The sequence below is a fragment of the Betta splendens genome, chromosome 2 (genome assembly GCF_900634795.4).
Source record: "Betta splendens chromosome 2, fBetSpl5.4, whole genome shotgun sequence".
Lineage (NCBI taxonomy): Eukaryota > Metazoa > Chordata > Actinopteri > Anabantiformes > Osphronemidae > Betta > Betta splendens.
The window spans coordinates 8,249,733-8,269,382 of NC_040882.2; the positions used below are offsets into that span (position 1 = coordinate 8,249,733).

Sequence of the window (19,650 nt, forward strand, 5' to 3'; positions counted from 1 at the left end):
GGGCCTTGGGTCGGGACAGGCGCGTTCAGTTTCAGCTGTGATGATGCGGGCGCCATAAAAAGCTCCCTTTTAGAAATATATGAGCCGAAGTCCAAATGAATCAGGACCCCATTAAGCAAGGAACAAAAACGCAGCCTGGTAGCGCAGGCGAGACTGTTTGGTGCTCAGCCTTGCAGAATAATTTTAAGAATAGTGTTTTTCACGTGCCGCGCTGCACACGCTATAATTAATGGACACAGGGTTTACTCATTGTTGAGTATTTGTAGGCTTTCTGACTAAGTGTTAAATAAGTGGTGGTGTCTGCTCTGCGCGAACATGGAGGCTGAGTGCTGCAGTGGGTGCGGAACGGCCACAGTAGCAACTGTAAAACAACTGTGTGCAGCAAATGTGTGAATAACAAGCAAGAATATTTACAGTGGATTCGTATACAAGCTACAGCAGCTTGTCTGTGCGCTTTTGACTTACTGACTCTGACCTAAGGGTGGTGACAGGCCACTGTGGCTATATCATTACATCGTTTGACTAGAGAGTTGGATCAGATTACAGGATAATTGGTAAATGAAATATGATTAAATGTGAACAGTTCAGGGCTTTCGTCACAACACAAGAAGAATAAGTTATTACAATAATTAATGAAAAGCTCCTTAGATCATGTGTCAGGAGCAGTGAGCGTACTCTCCCACTTCTTGCTAGTTGCTAAAGAATCGCCCATTGTCCAGATCTGACTAACAGCCTTTATTTAGAGCGTTACGGGGATTTTGGCTGTGGGACAACAGTCCTGTACAGTAGGAGCAGGAGAATGACAAGAAGGCGTCGCTAAAATAGATGAAGTAACGTTACCCACCTCTTCACACGTACGCCAAAACAAATCAGTGGCTCTTACTCATCTCTGACAGTCTCACAGGGGTGATATATGCCCTGCATAATGCCTGAAATTGGCTAATCCTGTTCCTCACACACACGGAGGAGAACATGGCACTCCCCCATGCAGCCCTACTGAGCAGTAGGTAAGATCACGCTCTCCTGCCAGCAGTGTGGGAGGCATGATGCATTTTAGGAAACAGCAGCTGAACGGTCATTTATTAGCTACATAAAATGCCCACATTATTCTAATCCTCCACCACCAGGCTGTTACCGCTACTGTTTGCCACTGAGAACAGTGGCCGTCTCTAAAGCTCCCTGTTCCTGCAGCCTCTTACCTCCACAGCAATCTTAAAGAGCCTTTCTTGTTTTATCTCGAGCTGCACGTTTGAAATATGATCTAAGCTTTCACATCAAGCACACGTGGCCACCGGCGTCTTTTTCCATTAATTAGGTGAAGCGTGATGTCAGCGGGCAGGCGGGCCGCTCTGTTTGAGCTCGCCCCGCGTCTCGATTGGTCGTCTTGATGCGTCATTCACAAATCAAGGTGCACGGCCTGGATCATCTGGTCGCCACTACAAAGCCCAGCGAAGCTCACGGGGAGTTGCTCATTATTCCGATTATTCAATTATCCTCCAAACAACGTATCGGGGGAAACGCGCAGGAAAATGTTCGCAGATCTGATCCGGTGCGTTCACGTTCCATCGCACACATAAATGCCAGCATCACTTGGCTTTGAAGCCTGTGCAGAAGCATAATGTCACTCATCCACTTCATTTCAGACGCTTGGCCTCATTGAATCCTAAGCGTTTTTTTTTTTTTTTTTTTTAGAAAGCTACTGTAAATAGAAATCTGGAGCCATTTAACATTTAGAGAGAAGCCAAGTCCCTCAGTGTAATACAGACTGTATTATAATGCATCTTACAACAGATTGACACTGAACATGTCCAGTTGGCTGTTATGAACATACAGTATATCAGGCTCTGTTTGCAGACACGCATGTACTGACTGTACATGTATTTAATAAAATTTTGCATTAGATTTTCTTAGAGTATCTAACAAAAGATTCCTTTTGAATGTGCAATTGTCATTTTGGAAATATCAACATTTACTTCGATGTCATTTCTTCAGTCGAAACATGAGCAGGTTGCCAACCTTTCCAGCATTTTATAGGCTTTGTGGTAGAAAGTACAAAACGCTGCACGGAGAGCTTCAAACATTGATCGGTGCTTTCATCATCTCCCATCTAAGTGCAGAAGCTTTGTCTCAGTTTCTCGTGATTTCTTTTTACGCTGGTAAGGTTGGATAGTGTTGGGCGGCCGAGGAAGAGGCCGTCGCCTCTGCAGTTTGTTGTCTTGGACTTGACTTTGCTCCTGGTTCTATAATTAGTTTAATTAGACTGGTGCTGCCCAATTAAAAACAGACTTCAGCTGGAGTTTGGGTACGAGCCAGTTCCTGGAACTCTGGCAGCTTGAAAGTTCATATCAATTAAGAACACAAACACTAAGTGGCTTTTTTTGTATGAATGTGTGAATGAATGCTTCCATTTATTCATTGTTTTTATGGTTGTAATAGCCATGGGTTAATTGGTTTGCTTGATTCTGAGGCTGCAGTTTACTTTGACGCGAACAGAGAGCCCCGTTTTCAGGTGTGTTTAGTCAGGGGCAGTTTACCCCAATGTTCTCCCTTTTTGTTTATTTAATTTAGGCAAGTGAGAACAAGGCCATTGAAGCAAGCCTGAGAATGAAAACTACATTAAGAGTCAATAGTGGCTCCCTGACAAGAATTACCATTTGTGCTGTCAGATGTAGGCCAGGAGGGCTATAAAAATATCTGCAACCAGACTTACCTCTGCCAGCGCATAGAGCTGTTTATTTTTAGGTAGTCAGTTCACTGACTTTCTCATACTTACATAAGGCTGAGTGCTGCTGGGGAGGAAACGGGTCCGGGTGGGATTTTGTTGTACATCTCTGAACGTGTGCCTTTATGGCTGTTTTTAAGGGGCTTCGCTAACGCGGCTCAGCGTAGCAGAGACGAACCAGACCAGCGTCGTCTTCCTGATGCTCCGCTAGCTCCACGAGAGCCCGAAACAAAGAGTCCGTCTTGACTGCGCCACGCTGGATGAAATAAATGGACTCCCACAGCTGACATGACAAACATTTCCACTGTCACAAATTGTCTGGTCTGTTTTTTTTTTTGTTGTGTTTTGTTTGCGGCAGCAGGAGTCCGCTGGGACCCTGCAACACCTGATGTGCTGCTTTTCCCCTCACATGCTGAAAGAGACATAACCGAGGCTGAATGTGCTGGATCCACAAGAAATTCCTTGTGTGTTTAATGCACAAAACAAACACCTCTTGATGCTGCAAAAGACCCTTTTTTAATATTTTGGACGTGAAGATGTCCAGGACACGTGCCTCAGCGGGAGCACTGTGGATTTAGTGTGACACATTAATGCTTCAGGTTCAAGCTCAGTAAATCTGTTTTTTCAAGGGAGATGATCTGAATCTGAAACAAGAGGTGAATTATGCATCAGCTGTGCGGTGACATCACCCTAAAACTCCACACACTCAGCATTCTGCCAGAAAGGTTACGTCCTCCTATTATCAGACGCTGTTCGCTGGTGTATCAGCTCGTCCTCTGTGCTCAGACGCACCTTCTGTCCACACCACCGTGCATCATTATTCAAGCACTGGAACAAATTTAAAACATGCATTATTAGTTTAATAGGGGCTCGCGCTTTGTTAATCGGCGTGGTGCGTTGTAATAACTGCCATGTTGAAGTGTTTGCCGCCAGGTCCCGTTCGCCGCTCGGAGTTGGGGAGGCAGTAATGGGAGAAGGGCTTGGAGGCTTCCTCCAGTGACCTCATTACCCCAATTAGGTCTGTAGCCCTCTCTGAAAACGGTCCATCTTGCAAAGCGATGTCTGATTATCGCTCCCAGACCGAATGAGGCTGAGGAAGCGGGGCAGGAAATGCGGCTTCACTGCCCCCAAAAACAAAGTCACTGCATTTGAAGAAACCCTAAAAGTCACATACAGTAGAACGCGTGTTTCTAGGATGACTCACAAAGTAATTACCTTTCGAGAACCAAAACCCATAATATCAGCTTTAGTTCCTTACCTTTGGGGCTTTGCTTCTTCTGTCTTGTTTCTGCAGCTGCACATTTCTCAGCGTTGACGCTAAGCTAGCATTAGCTGTGAGCTACCTCTGCAGTGAATAACACTAGCATTAGCTGTTAGCTACCTCTGCAATGAATAACGCTGCCTCTTTGGGCGCAGGTCCGGTACTCAGCACTTATGGAAAAATTTCTGATTAAATGTTAATTCTTTAGAAATTAACAACAAAACAGTTTCAGTTGTTTTATTATAACTTTGAAAACCAGAGCTTCAATTTATGTCATTTTTAACTCTTTTCCACTTATTGTAATATATCAGTAAAGGTGTCAATGGGTACGGAGCTGCGCCAGTGGTTTAATAACTTATTTACACTGTGACTTAAATCCTCCAACCAGTAGGAAAAGTGCAGCAAACAATCACGGGACAGTTGAGTTGAGGCCATGTGCGAGTAGCGAACTCCGATAGGAGGAAGGGATCAATGCCGTGTTTGTCCACTTCTCTGCTCATCAAGGAACCTCTATTCAAGTCCGGCTCTGCATATGACAAAGAGAGCTCACAAGTGCACATCTTCGGTCGGAGGAGGGTGGTTCCTCCTCCTCTGAAAAGCCGCCCCCCCTCATCGTAATTCGCCTCACAGCGCCGCGGTGCAGGAGGCCAAAGTCTTGACAGGAGTCGCCCAGTGAGGGGGAATCAAACCAGCCCCTTTCCTGTGGCCTGGCTGGCCAGCAGGGAGGCCTGTTTACCTACGAGCCCCTAATCTGTACCGCACCTTCGCAGTTTCCGAGAAGGAAAAAAAAGGAATTCTCGACAGCCTTATTGTCCATTCATCATCTTTGGCGATGCAGGGTTTTGTCTCTCGCTCGCTGGATGCGAGTCCTTGGTTGCTCATGAATGCCGGCACCACTGCAGCTGTACAAATCGAAATTCTTTCAGGCTTTTCAGTGGACTTTTCCCATCCATCTTATTCTGTAGTTAATATGGAACAGGATAAATAGGCTTTGAAATATTGACACATGGGAACGAATACTGATGTGGTCAGATGTAGCTACCGTGCTTTAATAGTTCCACCTATGCGTGAAAGTGGAATCCTCCAGAGGCTGTTTGTCAGTGACGCAGATCGATCTTTGTTTATGATGTAATGAAAATATGATTACTTTCATAAACACCACATTCTGTAGCACTGGCCCCACTCCAGGTACACTTTGTAAACCTGTTGTCAGCCTGCTCCCTTTCACAACATCCAAAATACTCCTCCAGTGCCTCTTAGACGGTGCAGGTGCTCCACACTAAATTCATTCTCACCTGTTGAAATCCACTCAAATCTCGTCATTCGTTTTGGTTTGCGCAGTTTCCTACACCAAATGTAATTAGATCAAGTAACATGATGCTAAGGAGTCATAAATGTAAATATGTATGCTCTGAACATAACAGACATCAATTCTTCATTATCACGAACAGCAGGTAAACTGTGCAACAGCTCGGCCCATGATAACTGCACTGGGTTGTGCTTGTGAGTGACCCGCTTAGACACAGTGACTTGTTAAGACGAATGTTTTACGGTGAATTTCAGCCCTGGTCTTTCGTTTCCATTGGGCGGCAGTGCTCCGTCCTCGGACTGAAGCAGCTCTCCATAGCCCGCCGGTCTATGCGCTGTATTACTGCATAGGCCGGTGAAAATATTTCCCAGCCTGAGAAATAATTTCGCTAAATATCCGCCAAATGAGAATAAGATTCGTCAGCTCGCCGTGTCAATAATAAAGACTTCCGAAGAACGCAGGTCTGACACGAAGCGTTCGCGCTGGTGCCGCTGTCAAGTCAGACGGGACACAGACGCCGTGCTTCTGTGGCTTTTCAAAATAAAGCCCTTAATAGAAACTCGCGAACAGCCTCATGAAGAACTACAAAGGAACAAAGGCAATTTAACCCATTTCTATGGACTAAACACTTTATTGCAATGATAACGTTGGTGCCGCCAAAGTCCAAAATCATAGCCACGATAAATGTTTGTGAACATTTTTACGGATGATTTTATTTTGTCGGCAGTGCCGTCATGTCCCGTGCTGCCTTGGCTCGCGTGTGCGCGCTTGCCGCATCGCGCGTCGACGGAGCGGCACTCTGAGGGAGACCGAGAGAGCGAGAGGGAGGCTGCGTCTGGTGCGTCCGTTCCTGCGCGTCACTTTGGAAATTTGCGCTCATGCGGTCCTGCTCGGAGATGTGCTCGCGTGCCCGCGTCGCGTGGAAGTGGGCGCCCGAGCAACTGCTTTAACGGGACAGACTGACTAATTGTCTCCAGCATTGCCTTTAATTGATGTGGCGAGCGTCCCTCTGATCACTGTCATGATTTTCCTCGTTTTCTCCCCTCCCGCTGTTTGAAAGTGGCCGGCTGCAGGTGTTCTCGTGACGCGGGTCTCGCCAGCCAGGATTGGCACTATGTGATTTTGGAACAGACTCTGCCTTTTTTCGTGGACTATTTCTCGATTGGGATATTTCACAACTTGTTTTGATGCCGTTGCCGCTTCCCGTGGACAAGAAGACATTCTGATTCATCGTGATGGTCTGGGGCTATCCGAACTGACGGCAGAGTAGCACGATCTATCTGGAAACTGCTTGCGGTGAGTCGAGCCTATTTTTCCCGTCCTCACGCGTCTAAAGTTGGTCAGGTGCTGAAGCTGCCTCCTTTGTCGTGTTCAAACCCAGTTTGTCGACTCCCACGATTAACTTGGATGACACGGACATTTGATAGGCGCAGATTTTCATCGAACCACTTGCCGGCGCACTGTGACGGACGGATTCACGCTTTCCTACTATGCGACACTTAAATGCGCATTTGGAGCGAACGCTTTTTTCCCCTCCTCTCTTCAGTTCAACATGAATCCTCCTCGCTTTTTTCCGCTTTAGTTGCGGACGGATTCTCCTCAGTGGAACTGCGCGGCTGCAGTACGGCAGCGCGAGTGCGCTACCGAAGTCCTCTGTAAATCTGCAGTTAAACCTCTAATTGTCCAAGCGGCACGAGCACTGCGTTGGCGGACGCGAGCTCTCCATTTTACGCGCGCGTTTTTCTTGCCGCGACCTCAAACGTTTGCGTTTCACCCCCTGTGCGTCAGCGGCGCGTGTTATGAGAGATGCGACTGGGTGTCCGTGTCCGTGTAGCGCTGCCAGTGGGTGTCTGCGTGGTTGTGCACGCGTGCGCGTGACTTTTCCGCGCGTACCCTTAAGATGGGCGCGCGTGCGTGTGTGCGCGCGCGTGCGCGTGAGATATGGGAGGGGAGAGAAGAACCCGGCCTTAGTTATTTCAAATTATTTCTGCTGAGTGATTGCTTGGCGAGCGGGCTGTCTCCGCGCCTCTGTTCAGTATTTCCTAGGATTTCCTCTCCTCTCCTCAGCTTCTTTTCCGTGCTTGGATGGATGATGGCTTGTGATTGTCCAGATGGATGTTGGAGCTCTGTTCTGGCTCTGGCCACACTAGGCTCTGCCAGTTCAACATATTTGCGAATCAGGAATTGATACTGATGTAAAGTTTCAGCAGATGCTGGTTTAATGAAAAAAACCCATTCTCTTTACATCTACAAACGAGTTGGCGTCTTTTATAAATTTCACATTTCACCATTTTATCAAGCAGTAACCTCTGAAAAGGACCATCTTCCCAGTTTCATCCAGACACTTTGTGCGTTAGGTGATTTCTTCTTGGTTAGTGATGTTATGTTAATAACATCTTTATTCGTCTACAACATCTGGGGCTAAGCTTTTCGACAGGAGAGACTCGCCGCACATCAATTAATAGGTAAGTGGCACCGGCCACTTAACAGAAGCCCTGCAGCTACATATTGAACTGGGTTGAGTGCTCTCACACAGAAATTGATTTAGACAGAGATTACAATGGCTGCAGAAAGTATTCAGACCCCTTTTACTTTTTACACACCTTCCTGCAATTTTTATTTGAAACGGATACAGCTGGAATATTAAGCATCAACTGAATCTCCGTATTTAATAATAACAAAGTAAGAACTGTATTTTTCCGCCAGGACTGTGATAAAGTCTTTTTGGTGGAAATTCATATCTTTTAGTCATCTTGTGAAAAAGTGTCAACACATTTTCCAAACCGGAGGTTGAATAATTTGTCACGTTTTTCATGTCACACCCTCCTCAGACTGAACTTTAACCATGTGGGACTTTGGCTGGAAGACACGAGAAGCCGATCACACATTTGCTGCAGCGTTGTCCTGGTGGCGTCCTCCTGGTCCAGTTGCTGTCACTGTCACGCTCCACTGTAATGACGGTATCAAACAGGTGACAAGCAGTGCCCGGTGGTTGACAGACGAGTCGTGGCCCAAGATGAGAGCTTCATTCTCCTAAGTCCCTAAATTCTTTTTGGCAAACTGAAAGCGCACCGTTACGTTGCTTTTACTCAAAGTGGCTTCCATCTGCCCACTCCACCATATCAGGCCTGATAAATGGAGTGTTACTGAGATGCTCATGCTTCCATCACATCCCTCCATCTTGGCCGTCTGGAGCTCTGTTAGTGACTGCAGGGCTCTGGTTTACTCCCGGACCAGGGTCCCTCTTCCTCTGTTATTCACTTTAGCCAGGCAGCGAACTCTGGTGCTGCTGGTTGCAGACATTTCCCATTTCACAGCGATTTAGGCCACCGGGCTCCTGGGAGCACTCAAAGCTTTAGAAATGGTGTTGTATCCCTGCCCTGATCTCGGAGGCCTCACCTCACATTTAATGCGCAGGTCTACAGGGAGCTCCTTGAACTTCCTGCGCCGGGCTTTCTCTCTTGTTCCTAAGTCCATTGTGAGCGGTGGCACCGCATGCACACACATGCCGTTTTGAATTACAGCATGTCCACCGGATTCAGTTTGCTGCGGGGTAACTCCGGTCATGTTTTTGACACATCTCAAGGACAATTAAGGGAAACCCAGGTTCAGCTGGGACTTGTCCTTTTCTTAAGAGCTGACATTGACATTTTATTTCCCTATTTTAAACGCCAGCCTCTGCTTGTCTTGCTCTAAATAATGCTAAAACAAACAACAACAGGTTTTGCAAATAGCATTTGACCTTGTTTGGTTTATGATGCTTATCCAGTTGGCAGAAGGGTCTGATGACATCACAAGTCTTTCCATATGTTGATTGATGCTTTTAATTTCCAGGGAGCTGTCTCCAAAGCCTATTGGCCTTGGGTTTGTAATCAAGGGGGGAGCAGTCAAAGGCTTTCAAATGAAAGAGTTCATTAATGTGGTTGGAAATAAGTGTTGTCTCACTGTGGAAGATTGGCTCCGTGTGAGGAATGATTGGAGCTATTGATGAAGATTAGTGAGGAAGAATGTTGGCGAGGGAGTTGAGCCGAGGGGCCTCAGTCCGTACTATTCAGTTTCATTAGTCAGCCTCGGGGGGAAACGGACATAATGAGAGGTCACCCAACTCGTCGGTGTGTATGTGTGACCCTGTGCATGTGCAAATATCATAAATGGTGCACTTTTGGCTGTGCGTCTTTCGCTTGAGTTGTGCAAACGTATTGACTCTTGTTAAATCTCCGTATCAAAGCGTGGCCTACATGCATAACTGACATGGTCTCAGCTTCAGCGCTTGAAAATCCAATTCCCATGAAGATGAGATTCCTCTTTCCCCATGCCTTGTTCCTTTTTCCTTTGCAATCACTGGGCATCGATCTGATTCAAAGCTATTTATTTTTGTTGCGGCCGTCATGAATTGACAAGTATGGTGGAGCAGGCACATAACAACAGGACTTGGCACAAAGCTTCTTTTAGAGGAAGAATGACCACACTCCAAAAAAGTGGTAAAATCCACCAAACGTGATGAGGCTGCAGTCAGTATTTTTTATTTATTGTTTCAGCTAAAGATAAACACCAGATCAGGATTAACTGAGCACTTTCTGTTTAAATAAGTTATTAGTGGTTGTACCATCACACTGCACATTATGTTGCACCAACAAAATAGTCTTTTGTTTGTTTGTTTTCAAAGATTTTAGGCATAAAATAATTTAGCTGGTTAGTAATTACTGCACTAATGATTTATTCAATAATAAAGTAGATCTTCAGATCTCATTCAGACATAACGCTGTCAATCAAATATTTGTTTCAGCTTCTCAAATGTGCAATTTTACTCCAACAAATTGTGCTTTTGTGCATCTGGGCTGTTTGTTGAACAAAGTAAAGCTTGAGTTCCTTTCTCAGCCTACTGTAAACGGGGGTGAATGGATCAATGGCACTTGAAGTGACCAGTTGTGACTTGGGAAGTAAAATGTGAATTCATTGCAACATTAATTCTTTTGGTAAATTCAGTGTAGTGATGTGGGGAATTCTTTTACTCAGGGCTGTTGTGACACTTACACTGTAGATGAGATGATATGCATTTACCGTTATATTACTATATTGGACTGTGGGTGTATCCATTAGGACGCGGCAGGATTTGCTTTATTGCATACAATAAATTACAATATATGATCGCCTCTGCTGGTGAACTACAGTACAAAGACGTTCTTGCACACAACAGTCCATAAAAGATGTAAATATAACGTTGGCAACGACAAACTCGAGTTGTGAACCAGAAAACGTAACCAGCCTTTGCACACCTCTCACCGTCTTCACCTGCTGATGGGAGAAAACCCTGATCCCCCTGAGCTCCTGGCGCCAATACTCAGCAGGGAGATACCAAAATGACCTTTGCAAATCATATTCATCTCCCACTTTTATTTTAACCTGGATCTGAACAACTTCATGTGTGGATGTGAACACGGCTGCAGTTGCTACAGTGGACTGGCTTAATTTACTTCCTACATGTAGAGGCATCACTGTCCAGGAGGAGCAGTGCTTAATACCACAATGAAAGAGGAGGTAATAGCATCATCTCAGATGCTGTCTTTTCACATTACTGCTGAAGATCACATGCAGGCCCTTCTGTGCGATGTGTTTGTGTGTTTGGGGGGTTGATTCAAATGAAATGAATTTTGATAGTGTTTGTTTTCTGATTTGTTCAGGTGAGGTGCATGCTCTGGAGCTCGCATGTTGGTCAAGTCTAAAAACAGGAGTTGAAACGCCCACCTGTGACGTGATCAATTACCCCAATATCCCGTATTTCCCTTCGCTAGAGGCAAGTGATGTTCAGTCTGAGCGTTTTGTCCCGCACCCTTTTAATCAGACGTCGAATGAGACGCCCATCGCTACGGGCAAGAGGAGCGAATTAGCATTTTCATCCTGTCTTCCCCAGCCCCGCTCTCACCTAGCCACGTCTGGAGGTGATCCTCTGAGGCCCATCCAGCCCAGGAAGATGAAGTTGATGTGTTTTAGATAGCTTTTAGAGAGATGTGGATAGAGGATGGAAATTACATGCCAGGGGAAGCAAAATGAGCAATTTTTTCTCCCATTTCACCTCCTCTGTTCATCGGATGTGTGCTTACTCACACACGGAGGCTTTGTTGTGGCATTCCATACGTTGGTGCAGAGATAAAACACACACGCGCGCACACACGCACACAATGCCAGTTGGCAGGAACAAAAAAAGACGAGACCCAGACTACATTATCGCACGCGCTGATGCATTAGCCGAGTAACTGCACAACAGCAGAGACACGGCTCTCTAATGTTATCAAAACACTATCATAACTACCAATCTTTATTCACATTTTGACCTGTATTCTAAGTGGCTGGTGATGAGATATTCAGGGGACTCAGTAGAGCCTTTAACAAGCCCATTTCGGATGGTGCGCCTCCAAAGTATTCACTGAATGGTAATGCTCACATTATTATATCTACTTCAGTGGGAACCATGGACACGGCCTCTTTTGCACACAGCCTATGAATGAATGCAGTTGGAATCCCGACTGTGTTTGCGCCATATTTCCTCCTCCGAGCAAGACCTCAGCCAACCACGTCGGGGGATTAATAGTGAGGCAAATCAAAAGACGCTTCATTAGCAGGTCTCCATTAGTCGTTAGCCGCTGCACGAGACCTAGTGGAACCTACAGTACTTACAGCTGCACTAACCTGTGTGTTTTACCCCGGCGCTGGTGTAGTCTAGGCCCGCTGGGCGTCAGTGACCCCGGCAGCGGTGACTCCATGTATATACATGCGTACAGTATTTACACGGCCGCGGCGGAATCGGGTTTGATTACATGCACAGCTGAACCCCCCCGAGCCGCGGCGTCGCCCACGTATTCAGACGCAACGCTTGCATTAATAATCCAATCCCCAGCGCGGCTAATGACGGCAATAACTCCACGCAGCGCTGGGGGTGCGGCTGGTGCGCTGCCGTCCCCAGCCCGAGCGCCGGACCAGACCCACGGAGGCCCAGCTCTCAACAGGGTTCTTGATTTATGGGCCACTTTGCAGGAAAGGCCTGGGGACGCAGCGCTCCTTGTCCTCTGATATTGAATCTCGGCTGCCTAGCATGGAGATGTGGGTTGTCTGTTATTGTGAAGGCTTATTTGCATTGCGCCGTTAAGCTCTCAGCGGTAACTACAGCATGTCTGCTCCCTTTAGCACTTAAGTTTATTTTTGCTTGCAGGGCTGTTTGGCTCTGACGTGTGAGGACATTTTCGGAAAGAACGTGCGGGCCAATAGCTTTCACGGTGATGGATGCGTGTGTGCGTGCGTGGGCCTGCGTCTATTTTGCAATGTGGTTATGAACCCTTGAATATATATAACATATAAGCACTTCTCTCCAAGAGCAGTGTATGCACTTGGGAGGTGCACGTTACTTAGCTTTAAATTTCCACATAAAAATAGCTCTGCCTGCCGTATTACAGTATATTGTATATTGTGATTCCAAAGCCACATGCTGCACATCCATCATTATCCTCAGCACTGTGCATTCATCACTGATGAAAGCTGAATCACTTCCAAGCAGTGTGTAACCCCGACGCACGGAATCAGATAAATTGACTGCACAATTTGAACACACTTGGAGGAACGACTTTGATTATTTGTTCAAAGCTTTTGTTTGTTTTCCCGCTGTTGGTTGGATTGTGTGTTTTGTTGCGTTGTCTTGCGCTCTTGGCTTGAGTTGCTTCTCCCTAGTTGTTGATTTGATTAAAAAAAAAAAAGAATCTGCAAGATAAATCTTCAGCAGCTTTAATGATTATAGCTGCTTTAAGGTAGGCGTTTATTAACTTGTGCTAATAATCTGACAATCCGCTCTCGCCGCCCTTTAAATCTACCCACAGTTCCGCTGCTCAGACCGTTCGTTCAGCTGAAATTATTTGGCAGATTACGGAATCTGTCAGGGCATGATTTTTCACTTTTACTTTCAACATCTTTATACTTTAGAACATTTATGTCGGCCGTTTTTGTGGTTACAGTACACATTTCCCTTTAATCTGCAGGAGGCTGCTTCGTCTTACCAGACGATGTCGACCATCTTGTTTCCTTCACGGCCCAACAGGAAAAAAACACACGCATCCAGTGAAATCTTTCCCTACTGTTGGACAATAATATATGCCTCTTTTTTCCTTACTTTCTTAAAATCGGAGCTCCTTGAAGACGATTCTCTCGGACGGATAGCATTAACATACTGTAGAGCTGCTCGGTTCAGCGGGAGATCAGTCTCGGTGGCACAGATTTAAATTTAGGTGTGGAGTGAAAACGGCGTGTTGGAGGTTGTGTGCGAGGGAGATAATGAGAAGCGCTACAGCCGGCGAACGGCTCATCGTTGCCACTGGAAGTCCCAAACTCCGCTTGATGAATTTTCATTTTATTTAGCGCGGAGAACGTTTCTCTGAAGTACACCTACTGCTGCTAAAGATAGACGCAGCTAATGTTAGACTTAAGGCGGCCCTGCAGCCGGGGGTTTTACACGTGTCACTCCCACCTACCGCACACTTTCTCTCAAGATGAATCCTGTGTCACACTTTGAACTCTGACCGCGTTGCGGTTTGAGTGACACCGGTGCGGCTGCGGTGGAGGTGGGGGCGACGGGGGGGGGGCTTCCTATAGAGCTGCATTAGGAGTAAAGTGCGCTTTATTTTTAGATAACACGTCTGTTCTGTGGCGTTTTGGAGCGGTTTAGCTGTAAAGCTGCTGCCACGGCGTGAGCTACAGCGCTGGAAGACGCATCGTCGCTGGTTTGAATTCTTCAATGTGAGATCTGCTGTTGTCATGTTGATCTGATATCAAATAATGCACATTTGATTTGACAGTTCGACTGAATGGCATCTTCAGTGCCTGCAGCAGCTGTGCGGGAGCAAACAGCGCTTTGACGTTCCCAATAATTGTCAGTGTTGTGTGAACGCTTAGTGTTTTAAATCACATCAAGATGTTTTTGGCGACAGTTATGGAGGCTGTTAGCTCAATAAAACGTAAACACTGCGATGTCGGGATGTTAGTTTGCATGGGATTCTGTATCCTCCGTAATCGCCCCCAGCTTCTGCACACTTTAGTGCCTCGTATGGTCGTCGTCTCGTAGCCTCCTTCCTCTGTCCTCCCGATTCCCCCATTTGTTCATCCTGTCTTTTCCCATTTATTCCTTCCTTTCGGTGATTCCAGCAGGCTTGCTCTCTCAGTCCTCTCAGCCCTGGCCTGGAATATCCGAAGAGAGGGCTCTGTTCATTTAATGTCATCCTTATTTCCCTGACAGCCAGGCAGGATAAAGAATCTCGTTAGCAGGCAGCTCAGGGAATGTGACTAAGAACTGGACGTGACTGCACAGACTGTGTGTGTGTGTGTGTGTGTGTGTGTGTGTGTGTGTGTGTGTGTGTGTGTGTGTGTGTGTGTGTGTGTGTGTGTGTGTGTGTGTGTGTCCATAGAATTCACTGAAAGGGGATTTTGTCAACCTGACTGATGGCTAACAGCCTCCAAGAGCAAGACCCCAAATTTATAAATTATGTGTTCGATATAATGTTGTTCTTCCCTGGGACACCCTCGCTTCCACTTACTAATGCTTGAGACCAAATGACTCAAATATTTAAGATCGATTTGTGAAAGGAAATTCATTTCTATCATTTAGTTAGAAAGATGACCTTTGACCTTGATTAACCCTTCAGTGCAAAGGTCTGCGTGTTGTATTAGTACCAGGGGTAATGGTGAGGCCACACTGCCAACCACAGCACCATCACGCCACCCCATTCATATTTTATTTTATCACTAAAATTAAAAATTATTAATATTGAATTTGTAAGTTTTCATTAGAACCAGTTGCAACCTGATGTAAATTAACAAAGTTCAGATTTAGAATTTCACTTCCTGTGTTTACGCAATAACTTAAATGGTGGCATCATATTGTAGGTTTATAATAATCAAGTTCTTGATGTTGAAGTCAGTAGATAAAATGTGACTGTTTCTATAGTTATAACAATTCTCCTAAAAAGGATGTCGTCTGTTTTGCTGTTTACTGTATCAGACAAACATACGTTATTACATAATGTTGCTGCTCACTATCTGCATTTCATTGTTTTTCCTCTTCATCTGTTGACTTTGCTCTTGATGCATCGAGCCGTTGATTTCCTTTTCCCTCACTGTTGCCAGGGAAGAAATAAGCTGTGCATATTTTTACACTAAGGCAGCAGAAGCGCGCGAAGTCGATCGCAGAGCACGTTTAGAGACGTCGACTATATTTGAGAGGCGGCCTCGTTCTCTTTTCACTTTCTGTGTGCTCATAGAGAACATGGTGCGGTTGCGGGGTTATTAGATAATCAAAACTGGAATAATTCAGTGAGGAGAGCAGAGTTGTGTGGGTGTACTGTATGTGTGCGTCATCCAAGGGTGGAAGGGCTCAAAGTGTTCCTCACTAACGGTATTGTTAACTCCCTGAGCACTGTACAGATCCATGGTGGGTCTGGTGTTTGTGAGGAGACAGGAGAGTGGTGGTGGCAAGAAGGCGTGTACAGACACACACTTATATGAATATGATTTGTTGCTACTTGATCTCGGTGCCCTCGTGTACTGTATCTGACACGAGTAGCATGCTGCGCAGAGGGCCATCTAGAAACATCAGGTAACAGCGGCGTCCCCTCAGGAAATGTGTGACAGGCCAAGACAGGTTTGAAATGAGAGGTCGGAATAAATCATCATCTCAATATCCGTCTGGCGAGCCGTAGTAAAGCAGCGCGGCCTCCGTCGTCAATTGCTAAAATTGTTTGCGCGAGGGCGAGATGCGCTCCTCGGGGCGAACTTGAAGCCCCGGGAGTGTCGAGAGAGTGCCCCATTTCTCTTTCTGAACCCTCCTCAAAAGTAATTGAATTTTGGATGAGGGCGCAGAGAAGGAAAGCGTCGGGGAGGGAAGACCGAGCAGAAAAAAACAATCAGAGATTGAGAGGCAGGTGACAGCACCTTTTGGATGAGCTTCTCGCGCTATGAGACGCCTGACAGCATCGGCTTTCATCGCGACGCTTCTAAGGGATGTTTTCCAACCTTTCATATGTTTTGGACATCCAGCATCCATTCATTTGTTGAGGGAGGAACACTCTCCTTGCTTTTTTTTCTTGCTCCATTGTGTTCCTGATCATATCTTTGACAGTTAGACAGCCACACTGAATCTATCACTTTTCACCAGCTAATAACCATCTGCCAAGAAGTAAGGCGATAGTGACAATAATACATTGACACCCTTTCTCGTGATTACTGATAACAAATTGACTGTTTGACCTTGATAAGCCCTTGAGTAGCTAATTTCATCAATCATCTTCTTAAACAGCTCTATTGGTATTTGTGGTGGAAAATGAAAGCTGAATCAGAGTCTAATGCAGCCCATGTACTGTGGTTTTTATTTGGGGAACATGTAGCAGAAATGCATTGCCCCTCCTCAAACTATCTTGGTGGCCACAAACCTCTAACTTCAAAAATCAAATCTGAAACTATTGGAACAGAAAGAAGCAGTCTTAAGGAACAAGGATATGCATTGCACAATATTGAATTAAATGCAAAAATCTGGCTGCTACATGAGCACCCTACCTTCTATTCTAACTTTGATCTCCTCAGGAGAGTCTGACATTGACGCGCCAAAGAGGTGCTTTAATGTGAAGCATAGACTCGTATCAAAAACCAACACACACTCCACACATCACTATCACAGGGAGGATTCTCGGTTCAACGGTGACCAACCCGTTGCTCTCGGCCCCATCGTTACGGAGGTCCAGCGTGGCAAACATCGCCAACCGCATCACATTTGACGCACCCAGAAGACGTCGTGTCCACTCAGACCTCTCATCTTGAAAATAACAACACCCATGTCTGAATGATGCTTGACAAGCTCCACAGCCTTGCCTTGTATAATTGGACTCTGTATCCTCCCCACCAACATAACAGACAGCTTGGATACTCTTGTGCGAAGCGTTGGGGAAACACTACTAGTACTCGGTGCTCCATGTTTTTCGCAAACTTCAACAGGGAGGTAATTTACAGTATCCACATGACAGCCAGGCACCACACATGCGAGGCTCAACATGGGCAGTAGATGATGAAATAGACCGAGAGCATCATATTTGTATCACTGGGCGGCATTTGGGAGATGAGACGCCTGCACAGAGCCTACAGACCAGTTAAGGACATCATCGAGTCCAGCGTGTGTGTGTGTGTGTGTGTGTGTGTGTGTGTGTGTGTGTGTGTGTGTGTGTGTGTGTGTGTGTGTGTGTGTGTGTGTGTGTGTGTGTGTGTGTGTGTGTGTGTGTGTGTGTGTGTGTGTGTGTGTGTGTGTGTTCACCCTGCTGCTCGCCTGGCGAGGCAAACGGGAGGAAGTGTCGAGTGCGGGGCAGCTCCTTCCCTCAGGCTTCAAGTCTTCAGCAGCGCTTCAACTCCCCCACACAACCACCATCGACGACTCGAACGCCACTCTGCTCAAGTGACAGAATTAGGTGATTGGCAGAAAATTAATCATTTCTGAACTCAGGATTGTGACCGTGCCTTCCAAGCCAGAATGCCAAACATGCCCTAGTTACAGCTATTTAGTCTTTGTAAAGCAGGAAACACTTTTTTTTTTCGCTACCATTCCTCGTTTGTACTGATCCTTTTTAGATCTATAGCCATACTCCATTGCGCTTGAAAAGCACATGTATTTCCAGCTAACCTTGGGAAAAACCACGGTGAGGTGAGCGACCTTGGAAACTGCTTTGTGTAACATCACTTCTGGATCCATTTTCCTCCCAAGGGCTGAACACAGGCTTATACTGAAGCAAAACATTGTGTCATGTCTCCATGTGTGATTCTTTAATATATTTAATCCCATAAGCCACAGCTTTTGCTTTGGGTGTGCATATCGGCAGGGTGTATGATCAGAGAGCCCAACACTTTTTTTTTTTTTTTGTATTTGCTCATCACTGGAGTCGCTGACAACAAAAAAAGAGAAAGAAATTAATAATCCTACGTTGCAGAAGCACGTTTTTAACCTTTCCAGTGATAAGTGTTTGCTTTGATGTTTAGCAGTCCAGGAGATCACTGAGAGCTGAAGGGATACTGAGCAGAACTGGTGATTCAGTCCTTTCCTCCCTGTTCAAGCGAAAAAGGAAGACACCGGAGCTTTTGTGCTAATGTTGCCCAACATGCAGAGCTAATTAAAAAGATAAGATTTTTGTGTGGTGACGTGCAGCTTCTTGGTCGGAACCGCCCAGTAACAATAGGCTTTTTGACTGGGAGGACATGGCGGAGGTGCCATCTTCGGCTCAAGGCCAGGTTTTCACGGCTCGTTGAGCGTCTCTGGGTTTTTTGTAGCTTTTCAGGGTTTCCTCTCAAAGGCCTCCTGACGAACACGCTTGGAGCCTCTCTGCCGCGTCTCAAATGCCAGTTGCGGCATTGTCGGAGGCTACGTGGGAATGTTGCTGGGGCATAGCAGGGATGCCAGGTTGGCCTGTGGCTGAGAGATTCCTCGGTAGCCTAACAACACAGAGAATTATGCAGTCAATGAGCAGGTCTGTCAGCGAGGAGTGCTCTTAGCTACCGGCCATGTTGGAATAAACGCCATTAACTTGAAAACTGTCTCTTTTTTTTCATATTGGAAAAAGTTTCAGTTCATATTTTTGCCTGAAGCTGCCATCGTTATTAGGTAAAGGATACAATTCCCACGTTGCAGCCTTATTATTTTTCATAATGACTAATTTCAGCTGCAGTTCATTTCACCAGTCACAGAGAAAACAAATTGTTAAGGCCTTCGACTAATATTTATGCCACGTGTAGAGGCAGAAGTGAACTGATTACTTGGACACCTGATTGCGTGGCGCTGGTTAGGAGCGATTGCGTTATTGTTGTAGGTAGTTGACAAAGCAGCAGGCAGCAGGTTCGCCTTGATAGAGATGCATCTTGACATTTGTATCATCAAGTGCCTGATTATACAGTAAGTCCCTGAAGAGACACTGGTATAAACAAAGCACAGGCAGACAAAGGCTTTGGAGAAAATAACATGCACATACAGGTGCAGAATCTTTCCCAGATGACCTTAGGGCTTAGAAAACTTTGTAATTATTGGCTTGAAACTTCCAGGTTTCTTTCTTCCTCACGATTTGATGGATTGCCTGCTGCAAAAAAAAAAAAATAGTGTTTTATGTTGGCTTTAGAATATTCATGTGCATTCACAAGCCTGCCCCAGTGTACTGCGGAATAATAATTGGAGGTTTGGTTTTCTTGCAGGACTGGTAAAAAATGAAAGCCCCCATCCCTCTTCTGCTTCTGCTTCATGCCATCGCGGTCCATTGCCTGAAAGTGGTGTCGAAAAGAGGCTCAGGTAAGTTGTTTTCT

The 19,650-nt window shown here is 45.9% G+C and overlaps 1 protein-coding gene across 5 annotated transcripts in view; it reads left to right on the plus strand.

Annotated features, from left to right (window-relative positions):
• Nucleotides 1-19,650, plus strand: part of LOC114850611 (interleukin-1 receptor accessory protein-like 1) — a 203,412-nt gene that overhangs the window by 22,842 nt on the left and 160,920 nt on the right. For 2 of the 5 annotated variants that reach the window (XM_029142343.3, XM_029142350.3), the window contains exons 1-2: nt 6,077-6,588; nt 19,543-19,636. In XM_029142343.3, the coding sequence (XP_028998176.1) occupies nt 19,555-19,636 (82 nt within the window). In that variant the 5' untranslated portion in view covers nt 6,077-6,588; nt 19,543-19,554. Of the gene's footprint in view, nt 1-6,076; nt 6,589-17,605; nt 17,778-19,542; nt 19,637-19,650 lie in introns of those variants that run through there. The other 3 variants (XM_029142344.3, XM_029142347.3, XM_029142349.3) reach the window with 2 other exon arrangements.